Raw genomic sequence first — 15,812 nt, 5'->3', positions numbered from 1 at the left:
CCCAGTCCGCTCCCCAACCCTGTACACCGGTCGCCCCGCCCCCGGAAGTGCGGAAGCCGCCTTGGCCCGGAAGTCAGCCGCCAAGCCCGGCCCCCGGCCGTCCAGAAATTCCCTACAGTTCCCCACCNCGCCCGGTCTCTAGAGTCCGGAAGTCGGCCGCCCCACCCCCGACCCCGGAAGTCGGCGGCTGGCTGTCCGCCGCGAGGTCCGGCCCTGCGCCCGCGCCTGCTGCGTCCTGCGCTTGGTAGGCGCGGGGATCGGGCCACCGTCGAGGGGTGCGAGCGGGGTGCTGGCGGCGCAGAATGGCCACCCCTGGGTGCGGGGGCGCCCTGGCGCTGCGGGAAGCGGGCCGAGCGCTCGGGGCCTGGTGTGGGGGTCGGGGTAGCCCAGCGGCCGACCAAGACCTAGGACCCGGGTGTGTCACTTGAATGCAGCCTTTCCCGTCAGATGTTTGATTTGACCTTCCCGCAGTTTCTGCAAAGCCCCCCGCAGCCGGGGCCCAGTGCTCCGCGGGCGCTGCGGTCTGCGGCGCAGGAAGGCAGGCCGCTCGGAGCAGCATTCGTCCAGCTGATGCTGGTGCTCGTCCAGACCCTCCGTTGCGTAGCCTGTTCCAGGGGCCGGAGGGGACCGGAGAGTGTTCTCGGCCCACGACAGGGCGACTCAAACCACCGCCTTTCAGTTCCCGTTCTTGTGGAGGCCCGCACAGGGAACCGGGGGCGGGCCGCGGTGTCGGAAGCTTGAATGCAGGCTGCGGAGGGCTAACGGTTTCCAGGTTGGACGCGGGCGTGTGGCGGGCAGGTGCCTGTTGACGCTTTGCGAGTGTGAGCAGGGCAGGTAGCCCCGGTGCAGTCGGTGTAACTGAGCAGAGAAGGGCCGTGCAGAAGAGAGGGTGCCTGGGGGCTGCAGAGACTGCCGCGGGCTCAAGCCGGCGGGTTCCGTTGGGGCCCAGGCTTCCTTCCTGGGGAGGAGCTGGGCACCTGCGAGCAGGCAGTGGCGGGAGGGCTCCAGCTGTCTGTCTGCCCGTCCGCAGCCCGTCTCCTGTTGCGAGTGCTGCCCGCGGAGTCCAGGGATGTACATGCAGGTGGAGTCACGCACCAGCTCCTGCCTCCATCTGAAGAGGGCTCCAGGCATCAGGTCCTGGTCTCTGCTTGTTGGTAAGGATGTCCATATTTTCCCCCAGGTTAAAAACCTAACTTTAAAAAACGATGAAAATGAAACTAAATTGTTCTTTTCTATTACCCCCAAGTATACCAATTATTTTGTTACTTTGTATCTTCCCAGCCTTTACCTTCTGGGCATGCCTTTGCCGAGGACTCCGGTCTGCCCTGTCTTTTTTCATCACTTAGCCCCTCGTGCTGTGCGTGGTCTTCTGAGGTCTTGCTGGTCCCCTTTGAACTTGTTTTCATACACCTGCTTGCAGGTGTATGTTGCAGGCTCACCTGATGGGCCACAGTTCGTTCCTGTTTTTCCTGTCCCTGTCGCTGTCTGTTCAAGGGTCCTGCACCCGAGGGGCAGCTGCGCTGTGCTGGCGGGATGGGGGGCGTGAGGCGTGGAATGGCTGTGCTGGTGGCAGCGGTCTCTGGCCCATCTTCCCCATCACCCTGCACGTGGCCTGCCTCTTCTGCCTTATGTGCCATGTTGTGAACTTGACGTACAGCTTGTGTTCCCTCCAACATGCTGTTGGCAGGTTCCTCTGTCTGGTTCCCCAGTCAGCCGTGGAGCCTTGAGTGGAGAAGCGTGTCCAGAGAACACTGTGAATGGGATCTGCCATGTTTCTGAGTGAACTTTCTGGATGTTTCCGTCACTTAAAAATATTATTTAGATTCTAGTTACTTAACATACAGCGTGTTTCCCCCCTTGTGAGCCTGGTGGTCTTCTGTCCCCACTGCTCCCCGCCTGCAGCCATTCCCGGCCCCTGGAAAGGTCTGCCCATCTGGGCCTGTGGCTCCTGGGAGGAGGGGGCTCTGGGCTGGTGGTGGCCCAGTGCCGACGCACCTGCTTTCTTTTGTCTTCGCAGGAATCTTGTCGATTGGCCTGGCTGCCGCCTACTATAGTGGAGGTGAGGTGCTTCATCTGCTCACCCCCACCCTCGCCCTGCAAAGTCACTTCCTCCGCCGTTTAGGAAATTGAGAAAAGAAACAAAACCCTTCATTTGTGACCCACCAAGGCACAGCCTTTGGCACTGTCGGCCCCCCAGCCCCTGCAGCCCCAGCTCTGTGCACGGGTGGAATTTTCCTAACATGTTTCTACCACGAAGCCTGTGATTTTCCCTTATATCCGGAGCATTTTCCTGTGTCATGAAATGTTCCTCCCAAAGGTGCTCTCTTGTAGCGGCCTGAGGTTCTGGTGTGGGCTGAGCCATACTTGCAGCCCCCGTAAGTGCCTACCCTCCGCTATCACAGACGATGCCACGATCGGCAGAGACTGGCCAGCTCTGACTCCTGTCTCCGGTAGACACTGGAGGGAGAGCCGAGGGCACACACAGCTGGCCGGCCATCCTGGTTCCTTGCAGGCACGGGCAGGCAGCTGGCCCCAGACACCACTCCTGCCCGGTGTTCACTGGGGTGGGGCCCCGTGGCATGTCGGCCTTTACCCCTCTGCTGCCGCCCTTCACCTGGCTGCGTCCTGTGTTTGCTCCTCAGACACTCTGGGCTGGAAGCTCTTCTATGTCACGGGCTGCCTGTTCGTGGCCGTGCAGAACCTGGAGGACTGGGAGGTAAGGCCGGCACGGGCACGGGCGCTCGGCTGCTTCTGCTCCGGGCTTCCCCGCGTGGGCATCACAGCAGGAGAGGCTCTGAGGCCTGAATTTTAGCTTAGTGGTTTTTGGGGGATTCGGCCCCGGGACCGAGGAATCTCCTGACACTGTTTTTCTTCTAGAAGCTCTTCGTGACTGTTTACACCAAAATTCTTTACTCTTGATGTTGCCATAGCACAAAATAGAACGATGGGCCCCCTTGGTGGCCCGTGTCTGTCTCGGCGGCCAACAACTTTGCCTGTGCCTTAGTTCCCTTCATGAGGAACCACATGACCCAGTGTTGCTCTCTGACCTCCAGACTTTGACCTCCATGCCTTTGTCTGATGACCCTGGCCACGGTACTTCTCTTTTGCTTGCAGAGAGTGCCTGCTTTGACGCCCCTCTTTCTCTCTACATGCCCCGGCTCCATGCTCCCAACAGACAGGAGCGCGAGAGCATCTGGCTGCCGGTGTTTGGCTCTGGCAGAGCACTTGGCTGGCGGGGTTGGGTTTCAGCTGAGTGTCTTCCCTAGTGTCTGCTCTGGTGAATCGGGGCCCCCCTCTCTGGAAGGTTTGCGTGTGGCTGGCTTGCAGAGAGGCCAGCAGCTGGGTGATCACCTTCTGGCCACTTTTCCAGGAAGCTGTCTTCAACAAGAGCACTGGGAAGCTTGTGCTGAAGACGTTCAGCTTGTATAAGAAGCTGCTGACTCTTTTCCGAGCTGGTCACGACCAAGGTGAGGCGCGGAGAGTGCACAGGACCTGGGTGTGGCAGGAGGCCGGGTGCCCCAAGCCAGATGAAGGGTGGTGAGGGGGACTACAGAGACCAGGCCTGTGGCCTGGGAATGGGGTGGCTCCAAGCTGGCTTGTGGACACAGGGTGCCCCCAGACATTGCTGGGTAGCCCCTGGCTCAGGGGCCAGCCATTAGGGACCAGGAAGGTATTTTTCAGCAGTTGGGGGAAAATGAAGCAGAAAGATGGGCAGCACAGAGCTTAGCCCCTCCCTCATGCTCTTGGGGCACGGGCACTTTTCGGGACGGCAGGAGTTCTGCATGCCCAGACAACGCTAGTGGCCCAGCCCCGCACTGTGGTCACTGACCAGTGACGAGGGTCTCTGTGTGGTGGCTCCGAAGTGGCTGTGCCCAGCACACAGGCAGGAGGGGCAGGCAGGAGGGGGCCAGAATGCAGACACTGACCGGCTCCCCCGCAGTGGTGGTCTTGCTGAATGACATCCGGGACGTGAACGTGGAGGAGGAGAAGGTTCGCTATTTCGGGAAGGGCTACGTGGTGGTGCTGCGGCTCGCGACGGGCTTCTCCCACCCTCTCACCCAGAGTGCCATCATGGGCCACCGCAGGTACGCTGTGGGCGGGAGAGACTGTGCCCGTCACCCCCGTCAGGTGGCCCTCACGGTGGACTGCCCAGCATGGCAGGGTACAGGGAAGGGACTTGGGGAAACATGGCCTGTCCTTGCCGCTAGAGGAAGGTTGGGATTCCCCAAAGGGACAGAGGGTCCTCGTGAAGACAGAGGGCTGGGCTCGGGTCAAGTGAGAGGTGGGACCAGAACAGAAGGCAACACGTCTGGGAGGTGGGTGGTCCGGCAGGTGGGTGGTCCGGCAGGAGGCGGGCCAGCACGTCTGCCGTGGTAACTCACCCCTCTTCCTGTTGCCCGGCCCAGTGACGTGGAAGCCATCGCCAAGCTTATTGTCACCTTCCTGGAGCTGCACCGCCTTGAGAGCCCCGTGGAGCTGTCTCAGAGCAGCGACAGTGAGACCGATGGCCCCGGGCGCCGGAGCTGACGCCCGCAGAGCTCTGGACTTGCTTCTGGCGGCAGCCTCTTGGGCCTTGGGGGCCACAGGTCTTCCTCCAGAGCCTGGCTGTGCCCCTGGCAGCCCCAGGGTGGGACCCTCCGCCGTTCCTTCTGCTTGCTTCCGTCCTCTGAGCAAACCACAGGCTGGACCTTCTTTCTCTGTAGGCTTTGAGGTGTCCAGGGAGGGCCTGAGCCTCAGATCTGCTGCTTCCTGGCATCAGGCGACTCCAGTCCGGGCAGCGTGGGGACCAGGTGTCTGGAATGGGAAGGATGCCGAGGCTCCCCAGGGTGGGGGAGGGAGGTTTGCCAGCACTGGCTCCCTGCAGGCTGTTGAGGCCCCGGTACAGCAGGCGAGCGCAGGGCCCGCAGCTGGGCCAGGTTCTGAGGATGCCTACGCTGGCGTGCCGTCCCCAGCGCGCCCTGCATGCAGCCTCCCTTCCCTGGCTGGATGTCCTCACTGGTTAGAGGTCCTTGCCCAGGATCTGCAGGGCCCAGGGTCCTGTCTGGCTGTGTGCACTGCAGCCGTGCCCGAGGCCTCCCTGGCTCACAGACCAGAGTCTCCAGCCAGGACTGCAGCTGGGCCGTCACAGGGCAGGGAAGGCCTCAGCCTAGGAGAAGTCTGCGGGTCAAGAAGAGGCTTTCCTGGCTTCATGGTGGGCCTAAATGAGGGCATCTCCCTTAGGAATCAGGTCCTGGCTCCCTGAAACCAGGCAAGAAGTGGGCTGGGCCCACAGCTGCCCCGCAGTGGGGCCCAGGGCCGCAGGGTGGCGAGGGCCCCTCTGAGCGGGCACTCAGGAGGCTGTGTCTAGGAACGGCCAGGACACGGAGCGCCACAGCGTCCCCAGGCCCTGGGTTAGTGAGGACAGCAGTTTCAATCTAGGAAGCAAGAGAAACGAGACTCTCCCCCTTTTCAGTGGTGGCCGCTAACTAGTCCTAAGTTGGGGACGCGGTCATTTATACAGCCAGAGTTAGGGTTTTAAGTGGTTAAATCTGAAAGCTGTTTTCTAAAATAAAGTATGAAATGCCGTAACGGGTGTGTGGTATGTTCATCCCCAGGTGGTAGGTGCTCTGAGCTGTGGAGGGGTCTGTCTGGCCGGCTCTGCCACTCTCCTTGCTGGGCCCCCAGGGTGAGGAAGGTCTCGGGGCCCCTGTGCAGGCCTGACTGCAGCCAGACGCACGGTGCTTCTAGCTTCCACTCTTTTATTTCAAAAGAACGGACGTTCCGCACGCAGACCGGTCAGCAGCCCCACGTGCCCCCTGCGGGTTTCCCGCTGGCCCTTCCAACGATGACCGTCTGCACTGTGGGTGCTGCCTGTGGCCGCGGTCCGGCCGCCGGGCGGGACAGGCTCAGGCTCGGCCCTCCCCTCAGGAGTCCTGACCCGAGTGCGGGCTGGGGCTGAGGCTGGGCCCGGCCGCCTCCCTGAGGTCCTGCACCAAAGCCTGCAGCCGCCGCAAGCTGGGCCGCACGTTCTCCTCCAGCCACTCCTCCACGGCGTCCGGGTAGAAGACGCGGTGCAGGGAGGCCTCCAGCTCCTGCCCCAAGGTGCTCCACCTGGCCAGGAGGCTGAGGACCAGAGCCGGCGGTGAGCTGGGCGCCCCTGGTGACAGCCCACAGCCTGTGCACGATGCTCACATCCCCAACACCCCTACAGGTCGGTATGGTTCTGTGCCTCAGTTTACCCATCCCTAAACCAGGGCTACTAGTGCCCACTTCACAGGGTTGTTGGGGATAAATGGATGACTGTCATGTTTTCACATCTGAAATGGATGCTCTTTATAGCTGGCCCACAGGGCTTTGCTTTATGTGCGAACCTGTCAACCCTCTGTGGACACTGATTGGCTCTCGGCTCAGAGCTGCGAGCCAGGAGAGGACCGGGGGGCTGGCTGGCCAGAGCCTGTCCCCACAGCGCCGGGGGGGATGGGGGGCATGCGGCAGCAGCAAGGCCAGGGCTGGTCCCCAGCAGGTCTGGCTCCATGATGAGCCCTGGCCCCTGCCCAGGGTGTTCAGTGACCCTCACCTTGTCAGGCTAGGAGTGCCCTAGCCTCTCTAACGCTTAAGGCACAGCAGAGTCAGCGAAGATGATTCACCCTGGAATGCATGGCTGCAGTTCCTACAAAGCTCATCTTAGTTCAAAGCCAGTAGCCACAGAAAGCTGTCATCAGGTGGCAGAGAACCCGCAGCCCTGGGGACGGGCACTGCTGGGAGGGGTGGCTACCTGAGCGCCTGGGGCTGGATGTGTTGGACCATGACGGGGTGGATGGACTTCCGCCCGCGGTGGTAGGGGCTGAACCAGCCGGTCACGTACCTGCGGGCAGATCCACACAGGCAGACCTGCTGCAGCTAGCGGGTCGCCTCAGGGGGGTGGACATTTTAAACAGCTGCTTCCCCCTAGAAAGTCGTCGTGCAGGATGGGCCACCCTCACCCTGTCCCGTGGGCAGTGCTCACCTGTCCCTCTCCAGTAGCGCGTCCACGGAGCTGCGCAGGTGGAGGGCGACGTGCATGACGAGGACCAGGATGTCGCTGCCAGGGAAGGAGCCGGCCGCCTCGCTGCACGGAGAGCCACCGTGCTGAGACGGGTCCACAGGATGTGAGGGCAGAGGCAGGGCGGGGGGTGGGCAGGTTACCTCGTAAAATCAGTTATTTCTAGGCTTGAGATCCCGAGAAAGTTCTCCACTCTTGCTTTAACATCTTCGGCAAAGCCTCCTGCAACCGACCACAGACGGAGGTGGTTGGAGGGGCCCCTGGAGGAGGGGGAGGCAGGGGCCTTGCGCCACGGTGCTGGCCTGGTGGCAGGCAAAGTGGCCAAGGAGGCCAGCGTGCAGGTGCCGGCCCCGAGGAGACCTCAGGGGCGGGTGGGATTAAACACATGAAAACAGGCTCAGTGCGTTAGAAACGAGAACACAGAAGACCAAGAGCAACGGCGCCCCCGCGGTGTCCCGGATGCACGTGGCAGCTGGTGGGTGTGGTTTCTCACACGCGGAGCTGCAGGTGCCACTGTGGGCCAGGGCCCCCAGGAGCGTGGGGGACACGTGCCGCCAGGGCAGGAGCAGCCGGGAGGGCAGAGGGCTCCACAGAGCAGGGCGGCTGAAGCCAGCGCCCAGTGCGAATGCGGGTGTCTGTCCGCTGGGGTGTCCCCGGACCTTCCTCTTAACGGTTCACGACTAACGCTTCAGAAGGCATCAAATAGAGTGGAGGGTCGGGTTCTGTGCTGTTCCTCCTGCACGCGGCCAGCACGCGGTAGGGGAGCCGGGCCCTGCTTTCCCCAGTGCCTCCCTCGCCCTTCTGCACCAGCACCACATGCACCACGCAGTCCCGTGGTTCAGGCACACACAGGTCCGTGTCCCCTGCGAGCCCTCGTCTCTGCCAAAGTGGGGAGTGCGGGGGCCAGCTCTGGGCGTTTGGTGGATTCGTACAGTGAAAGCAGAGCCCTTTCCTGCACCCCACCCACGGTGAGGTCCTTCACGGGCTCCGTGTCTGGGGGCAGCGGGGTGGGGTGGCTGAGTCCTCTGCTGGTGTGAAAGCCCACAGTCCAGCCCCAGGAGACAGCTGGCGGCATCAGGCACTCTCAGCTCTGTGCCTCCTGCCCTCCTGCCCCCCGGGAGGAGCCGGGGGCCATACCGTGTAAGAGTGACTGCAGACAGACGGCCAGGGAGGGGATTCCCACAGGCAGCAACTCGCACAGCACGGAGAAGTGGTCATACCTAAGTGCAGGGGAGAGGGGTGCTCAGCTCCTGCTTGTACACTATCCCCTGCACACGGGACAGGGCTGGTTGCTGCCTCTGGAAACGTCCCACCCAGAAGGCCCTGGCTGGGGCTTAATCCTCTCAGGCGGGTGGGGGGACTGGGAGGGGCCCGCAGTCCCTCACCCCTGCCCCCAGGCCTCACCTGGGGCCCGCAGCTGCCTCCCCCTGCCCTCCAGGCCACAGCAATGGACCAGGCCTTGGCCAGGACCAGGGGTTCACATGCAGCTCCACTTTCAAATGGGGTGAAATCCCCACGGAGCCAAAATCTGTCCCCACGCCCACCATATGTGAGACAAGTCACGTGTGGCCCCTAGAGGCGGGGCTGCCCATGGTGCAGAGTGGCCCCTGTGCAGAGTCTGGGGGACGACCATGGGGGCGTGAGGCACCCAGGCTCTTCCCCTCTGCCTGAGGCCCAGAGTGGACGGGCCAAGGAGGGGTGGTGCGTCTTGGGCAGCAGCACTGCTTCGACCCTCCGGGCAGGCTGGCCCGAGGGCTCCCCTGGGGCCGGTGCCACCTCACCTCTGCCAGCCAGTCAGGACGATGCCCTGCAGCATGTCTGCGGGCCCGCTGGCCGCCACCTGCAGCCATTGCAAGTTGTTCCTGAGGTGATGCTCGATGGGGGGCAGGGCCTGGCTTGCCCCCGTGGCCCCCTTGAAGGCACTGGCAGCCCACAGCCGGAGAAAACCACACTTCCGGTACTTTTCCATGAGAAGACCTAAGCGAGAAGGTGAGCGGTGTGACTGGCCTGGGTCCTGAGGGGCTGTGGCCGTCGAGCTCAGACTCTGCACTTGTCCAGAGGCGGAACTGGGAGGAGCCCACAGCCAGACAGGCTTAACATCTCCATGAGAGAAGAGACGCTGGGAAAGTACCAGAGAACAGGCCATCCTGGCATGACCCGCGACAGGATGTGTGCCAGGGGCTCCCGGGGCTCGCGGGGGGAGGGGCCTGAGGGGAAGCTGAGACTGTTTGAGGGATCCTGACGAACCCCGTGCCCGAGGCCCCCGTGTGCCCCCAGCTGGGCCACCAGGGCTCCAGGGTCTCAGAGGCCGCGGCCAGGTTACTGACCTTTGCCGTGGATGTCCAGGTCGGCCCCGTAGTCCCAGAGCACTGGCTCCACCAGCTGCGGCACCCCCGATGCTGGGGGCGGAGAGAGGCTGTGAGCTGAGGCCCTTCTGGACACACCCCTGCAGCCCACAGTCCTCGCGTCACAAGGGAGCGTGAGTTTTAAGGACAGACTCAAAATGGGTGAGTTTTTGACAAGTAAATGTTGCAACCATGAAGCTGGCCAACTTTGGAAATGACCGGACTCTGGGAGTTCTGTAAACGGTGAGCCCCCAGTCTGGGGTCCCAGAGCTTCCTACGAGGGGGAAAGGCTCTGTCTGCAAGTGATGGTGGGGGTGCAGGACCCAGTACAGTGGGAACACATTGCTACTTGGATTAATTTTAATTAATCTTGGTGAGAACCTGAGTGGCCACACCTGAGGAGGGGCTGCCGCGGACACACCCAGCCCTGCAGAAGCAGGGGCAGCGGCCAGGTTCTGGGCTGCGGCCGTGAGGCGAGCACAGGGTGTGTCTCTGTCTCAGCCCAGAGCCTCAGCCATGGCCCCTATGGTGCTGGCCACGGGGTCGTGCGGGGCTGAGGCAGTCGGAGGCACTGGACACTCAAGGCCCAGCGGGATCCTTTCGCCGCCATCCCCACCCCCCATTAGGGCCCCATGGCCGTTCTCCGTTCAGACTCATCACTTTGTACGCCCATAAGACTAAAACGCCTTCTGGGGGAATGGCACTTCTGTGTGAGAAAGTCTAGAAGGTGGCCCTACGGGGGTTGCCTGGAGAGAGCGCTTCGGGGCGGGGGTCCCACAGTGCTCCCCCCGCCCCCAGCAGCCGGGGTCCGGGGAGCCGCTGGCCTCCTCACCCCCGGCACCGGGAGCCTGGGCGCACGCCGCAGACCTGAGAGCTGGTCCTCAGGGATGGCCCGCAGCATGTCGTCCCACACCAGTGGCGTCGTGGTGGGGTGCCGGGCCAGCACGTGGCGGGCCACGGCCTTCATGTGGGACAGACACAGTCTTGCTTTGGTGTTATGTTCCTGTTGCAGCCACCGCCTCGAGGCCTCACCCTCTCCAAGGTAATAGACCTGGAAGGAAACACCGGTCTGCCTCCGGACCGCCCGGCCTCACGGCAGACACGCTTGGGAGAGACCGCGCTCAGGCCGCGTCCGACGGGCCTCAGGCAGCTGCGTGTGGGAGGAGCTGGTGAAGGGACCCTCCTTCTTCACCGAGACCTAACTTCCACTCAAGATTTCCTCTGAACGTTCACGGCAGCCTGAGGGCAGAGAGTACCTGAGTGTCCGCCGGCCAACGAGCACGTAAGGAACGTGGGGGCCGGCTCTGCGCCTGCCGGGGGTGAGGGCAGCACGGCCGTCTCAGGCCACAGCCCATCCCTCATCTGGCTCCACGGCTCTGCCCGCGTGCGGTCACGGGTCAGCTGGGAGGGATGCCCTCACTTTATCCTTCATCCTTTGGAATGGGGACTAGTTTTGTACGTAAGAGAATCACAAGGTGGGACCAGGAGCCGGGGCTGCGGCCGGAGGGACGCCCGGCGGGCGAGGCTCAGGCGGAAGAAGCGTCCAAGGACCCACCTCATCGCAGCCGACGTGGAGCCACCGGGCGCCCGGGTGCAGCTCCATGACCTGGCTGATCATGGCTCCCACCAGAGCCAGGGACTCCGCCTCGTGGGGGTTCAGGGTGTTAGGGAAAAGCGCCACTTCTCGGAGGTGAGCGAGAGCCTCATGCTTCAGCACAAACTGCGGAGAGACAGGAGGTGACAGGCGCTGCGGCCACGCTGTGGAGTCACAGGCAGGGCCTGCTCCAGGTCCCCAAGAGGGCACGGTCTGAGCCCCTCTTTCCGCGCGGTCTGCGCGGGCTGCCTGGGCTGCTCAGTCCGTCCTCCCCAAACAAGTGCAGAACAGAGACACTGGTCGAACAGCCGCTGCAGGGCTCCGGACGCGAGCCGCAGGTGAACAGCACACCTGGACGCGTCTGTCTCAACAGCTGCCAGCCCGGCAGTAAGAACAGAGTCTGCGGCCCCCCCCACCACCCGGGGCTGTCTGTGCACAGACCGCCACGGATCACCGGATCACTGTCCATGAACACGGCAAACTCGCCCGAAATCTGCGGCCCTCACGGGGGCAGGCTACCACCAGCCAGACACGTGGTGGTGACCATGGAAACGAGAGCTGCGTGCACACGGCCGAGGCAGGGGACTGGCTGGACTCCCAGAGCCCCCAGCCCCTGCAGCACAGGGTGGGTCCTGATGGCTCAAGCACACCGCTGCCTGGGCCCTGACTGACCACCAGCCATAAAGACAGAGGGGTGGCCCCTAGGAAGCCAGGCCAAAAATACAAATTAGAATAAAAAACTATGGGGCACCTGGGTGGCTCAGTTGGTTAAGCATCCAACTTTGGCTCAGGTCATCATCCCATGGTTCATGAGTTCAAGTCCGGCGCTGGGCTCTGTGCTGAGAGCTCAGAGCCTGGAGCTGCTTCAGATTCTGTGTCTCCCTCTGTCTCTGCCCCTCCCCTGCTCATGTTCTGTCTCTGTCTGTTTCTCAAAAATAAATAAACATTAAAAAAAAAAACACACCAAAAAAACCCAACAGAGCCATCAGCTGGGGAGATAGGCCCTGCAGGTTACATCCAGCCAATTTACCACCACTTGCAGGGGAAAAAGCAGATTCTCTATAACATTATCTGAAACACCCAATTCTCAACCAAAAATCATGAGATGTGCAAATAAACCGGAAAGTGGAACCCAGACTCAGGGAAAAAGCCAACTGATAGAAACGGACACTGATGTGGGCCCAGATGTCAGATTTATCGATTACTTCAAAGAAGCCATTATGAAAACGTTCCCAGAATTAAACTATAATAATGAAAAATGAAAATCCATTCCGCGGGCTCCACGGAAGATTTGAAATGTCAGAAGGGACAGTGACTGGGACGACAGACCAACAGGGACTCCTCAACCTCAACGACACAGAGAAAAAGTGGGGCGAACGAAGAGACCCAGAGGCCCGTGCGGTGACGTGAGGCACACTAACGCGTGTGTGAAAGGAGGCCTGGCGGAGGGGAGGGAAGGGACACAGCAACACTTGAGGACGTGGCCCAAAACTTCACAAAAGTGATGACAATAATCTACAAGTAGTCCAACAAACCCCAGGCAGGACAAATGCAAAGAAACCCCTAGAAGTCCTAACCAAACTGCTACAGCAGGGCAACGGCGAACAGCGAGTCTGAGAGCATCAAGAAGAGAAAAGCCTAGGGAAGCAACAACATAAGGAAAGGCTGACAGAGCTTGTTCACGGATTGGAAAACTCAGCAGAGTTAGAGGTAATTTCCCCCCAAGTTGACTTACAGATTTAATACAATTGCAATAAAAATCCCAGCAATGTTTCTAATAGACATACAGATAAACTTAGTCTAAAACATATATGGCGAAGCATGAGGAGGGGCCTGAGGTCCCTCAGGGTCAGCTGAGCATCCAGCTCCTGGTTTTGGCTCAGGTCATGATCTCACAGTTGGGGGGATTGAGCCCCGTTTCGGGCTCTGCTGACAGCGGCGTGGAGCCTGCTTGGGATTCTCTCTCTGCCCCCCCCCCCATGTGCTCTTTCTCAAAATAAATAAAAAGAACATTTTAAAAAAGTAAAATGGGTATGGAGAAGCAAAGCAACTCTGAGGAAGAAGAACAAAGTTGGAGGAATCTCACTCACTACCTGATTTTATTTACGACACAACAGAGGTACGATGATCAAGATGAGGTGGTCTCGACCAAGTCACAAGTGCTGGATCAGTGAACGAGAAGGGTTCAGAAAAGGCCCACAAATAACGTCGACTGATTTTTGACAAGCTACAAAGGCAATTCCAAATTTCAAATTCCGAAGAAAGGATAATCTCTGACTCGGTGATATCGGCATGACCGGCTCTCTCTGTCACAGGGCCACGTGCTATGTGCAAAAAACAATAAACCTCACCTACAGCTCACGCCTTACCCAAGACGTAACTCAATACAGACCATAACAGCAAGTGGGAAGTGTGCAAATGTAGACTTTTAGAAGGAAACAGGAGAAATCCTCATGACCTGGTGACTGGCAGAGTTATTAGAAATGACACCAAAAGTGCGAGCCATTAGGGCAAAACTGAGAAGCTGGACTCATCAAAATTAGAGACTTTTGCTCTTTGAGACACACTGGGACATGGAGACAAAGTACAGACTCAGGCACATACTTGCAAATCACACATCGAACAACAGATTTGTATCCAGAATGGCCAGAGAACGTTAAAAGCAGTTCAGAAGATGAAATGTGCAAATACTTGTACAGTTAAGTCACAAAGAGGGTGTCCTGACGGCACATAAACACAGGTAAAGGTCCTCCTCCGGAAGGAACCATCCTGAGGACACCTTAGCTTTGGACTTGCGGCCTCCAGCACAGAGAACACGCTTCCGTAGTCTCAAGTCGCCTGGCTGAGGCACGTTGCCGCAGCAGCCCCCCTGCAGCAAGTGCACCCTGAGACCCCTTGAGGAGCCCCTCGAGGAGTGGGACGGAGAGCCAGGCTGTGCTCTGGAACGACAGGAGAAGGGCGCAGGGCGCACTGCTGGGGAGCCTTCCGGCGGGTCTGGTAATAGTTCACACACGGGTGGAGACGGGGATAGCAGGTGCCGACTCAAGAGCCTGAGGAGCAAAAGCACATGATGGCCCGAAGTGCAGGGGTGAGGGGTGCCGGACAGGGCAGCGGAGACTGGGTCCGGGGATCACAGAGGCAGGAGCAGACACTGCATCGTCTAGAGAGCGCGTGAGGCGAGGAGGCAGGTTTCGAGGGAGCCGTGGGGACCGCCACACCCGGCGGCGGCTACAGGACGGCACTCTGCGGCAGAAGCGGCGTCACAGCCGGAAGCGGGGGCCAGGACAGCGTGGGGTCTGGGAGGGAGCAGCTGGGGCCACGCGCAGCCCGAGAGCAAGTAAGAGGGACTGGAACCTTCGCTGCGCTTAGTGACGTGGGGGCCGTGGGGCTGCTCTGCGGGCCGTGGCCCCTGGTGGCGGGAAGCGAAGGGCAGAGACAGCACCCCAGGGAGCCTCAGGCAGGAAGGCCAGAGGCCGGGGCGGGGGAGACACTGGCACTCAGTGCGGGAAGGGAAGGGCTGCCCAGGGGTCTAGCAGGTGTGTCTCTTACAGGGGAAATGGAACCCGTAGCCACTAAGTGTTTAATTTGCTTTTCATTTTTTTAAAATTTTTTTTTAAATGTTTTATTTATTTCTAGGAGAGAGAGAGAGAGAGACAGCATGAGCAGGGGAGGGTCAGAGAGAGAGGGAGTCACAGACTCTGAGACAGGCTCCCGCTGGCTGTCAGCACAGAGCCCGACGCGGGGCTCGAACCCACGAACTGCGAGATCATGGCCTAGGCGAAAGTCGGACGCTCAACCGACTAAGCCACCCAGGCGCCCCTGCTTTTCATTTTTGATACAGATAGGAAACATATTTCCGAAGATCACACAGGAGCTTGGGGAAATATTTTCTGTATTGAATGATGAATACAAGTTAAAAAGCAAAACAACTCAGCTCTCAGGGCTCCGTGGGAATCAAGCACCCCCACTGGCTCTTTCCACCATTCCCTGGACAAAGTTGCTCGGATCTAGAGCTCCGTGCTCTCCGGTCATTTGCAGGGCAGGGGCTTCTAAGAAAGAGCCGCTTTCTGCCTGTGTACCCCCGACCCCCAGATCTGGGTACCAGGTAACCTGTGTTCCTCCCACCTACCTCCATGTGTCCAAACGTCTGCACCAGTGGAATGACCTCCAGCTCGTTCAGTGTAGCCAGATGCAGGATCTCTTTGATTTCAGGGGGGCTAGAGAGACAAGGGGACCCAGAGAGTTTCACACACTTCCTGTTCACACTCCAGCCCATGTTCACACACTCATGCTCCCGTTCATGTTCCCTCTCCCTTGTCAGGCTCCGGGGGGACTGTCCTGGGGGGCTCTTGTGACTAGTATGGTCACTATTCCGAAAAGTGCAAAAGAGGGGGGGCCTGGGGGGCTCAGTCGGTTGGGCGTCCGACTTCGGCTCCAGTCATGATCTCATGGTTCGTGGGTTCGAGTCCCGTGTCGGGCTCTGAGTTGTCAGCACAACTGACAGGAGCTGCTTCGGATTCTGTGTCTCCCTCTCTCTCTGCCCCTCCTCTGCTCACTGTCTTTCTCTGTCTCTCAAAAAGAATAACCATTTTTAAAAAGTTAAGAAAAAATAAGACAAAAGGCATAAAAGCCAGAAGCAGGCTGCCCCACCACTGCCAAACCCTCGCCCGCCCTGCCCACACCTCCAGGGGGCCCCACGCGTCCACGTTCTCCGTGGCTGGGGTTACCTGTATGCGTGCTTGGCCCTCAGCAGCCTCAGGTGGCCATCGTAGGGAAACATGTCTTCATACTCAAGGAGCAGCCCATTGGCACCCAGGGCATGGAACAGAGGAAAGACCTGGCGGAACAGGGA

General features: G+C 60.2%; 2 protein-coding genes across 2 annotated transcripts in view; one reads left to right on the top strand and one right to left on the bottom strand.

Annotated features, from left to right (window-relative positions):
* Window positions 1-160: 160 nt before the first annotated feature.
* On the top strand, window positions 161-5,568 carry CYBC1 (cytochrome b-245 chaperone 1). The gene is made up of 7 exons (XM_077755868.1): window positions 161-244; window positions 1,031-1,154; window positions 2,018-2,059; window positions 2,643-2,716; window positions 3,371-3,467; window positions 3,941-4,085; window positions 4,407-5,568. Exons 2-7 carry the CDS (start codon window positions 1,070-1,072, stop codon window positions 4,525-4,527), a joined length of 564 nt encoding a protein of 187 aa, XP_077611994.1. The 5' UTR covers window positions 161-244; window positions 1,031-1,069; the 3' UTR covers window positions 4,528-5,568.
* A 153-nt stretch (window positions 5,569-5,721) lies between these two features.
* HEXD (hexosaminidase D) overlaps window positions 5,722-15,812 on the bottom strand; it is a 17,604-nt gene continuing 7,513 nt past the window's right edge. The window contains exons 4-14 of the mRNA XM_077755851.1: window positions 15,688-15,797; window positions 15,090-15,177; window positions 10,922-11,086; window positions 10,234-10,417; window positions 9,349-9,420; window positions 8,803-8,998; window positions 8,159-8,241; window positions 7,165-7,243; window positions 6,986-7,087; window positions 6,755-6,844; window positions 5,722-6,102 (exon numbers count right to left, since the gene is read on the bottom strand). Coding sequence (XP_077611977.1) covers window positions 5,904-6,102; window positions 6,755-6,844; window positions 6,986-7,087; window positions 7,165-7,243; window positions 8,159-8,241; window positions 8,803-8,998; window positions 9,349-9,420; window positions 10,234-10,417; window positions 10,922-11,086; window positions 15,090-15,177; window positions 15,688-15,797 — 1,368 coding nt within the window. The 3' untranslated portion in view covers window positions 5,722-5,903. The remainder of the gene's footprint in view (window positions 6,103-6,754; window positions 6,845-6,985; window positions 7,088-7,164; window positions 7,244-8,158; window positions 8,242-8,802; window positions 8,999-9,348; window positions 9,421-10,233; window positions 10,418-10,921; window positions 11,087-15,089; window positions 15,178-15,687; window positions 15,798-15,812) is intronic.

The sequence above is a fragment of the Crocuta crocuta genome, unplaced genomic scaffold, assembly GCF_008692635.1.
Source record: "Crocuta crocuta isolate KB4526 unplaced genomic scaffold, BGI_CrCroc_1.0 scaffold50, whole genome shotgun sequence".
NCBI lineage: Eukaryota > Metazoa > Chordata > Mammalia > Carnivora > Hyaenidae > Crocuta > Crocuta crocuta.
This window is presented reverse-complemented; position numbering and strand designations above follow the sequence as displayed.

Excerpts from the sequence above, each read along its gene's own strand:
- CYBC1 (XM_077755868.1), top strand. The coding sequence starts at position 1,070 with ATGTACATGCAGGTGGAGTCACGCACCAGCTCCTGCCTCCATCTGAAG. Across the intron at positions 1,155-2,017 it reads GTCCTGGTCTCTGCTTGTTG|GAATCTTGTCGATTGGCCTG; the intron begins GTAAGGATGTCC and ends TTGTCTTCGCAG. Across the intron at positions 4,086-4,406 it reads GCCATCATGGGCCACCGCAG|TGACGTGGAAGCCATCGCCA; the intron begins GTACGCTGTGGG and ends TGCCCGGCCCAG.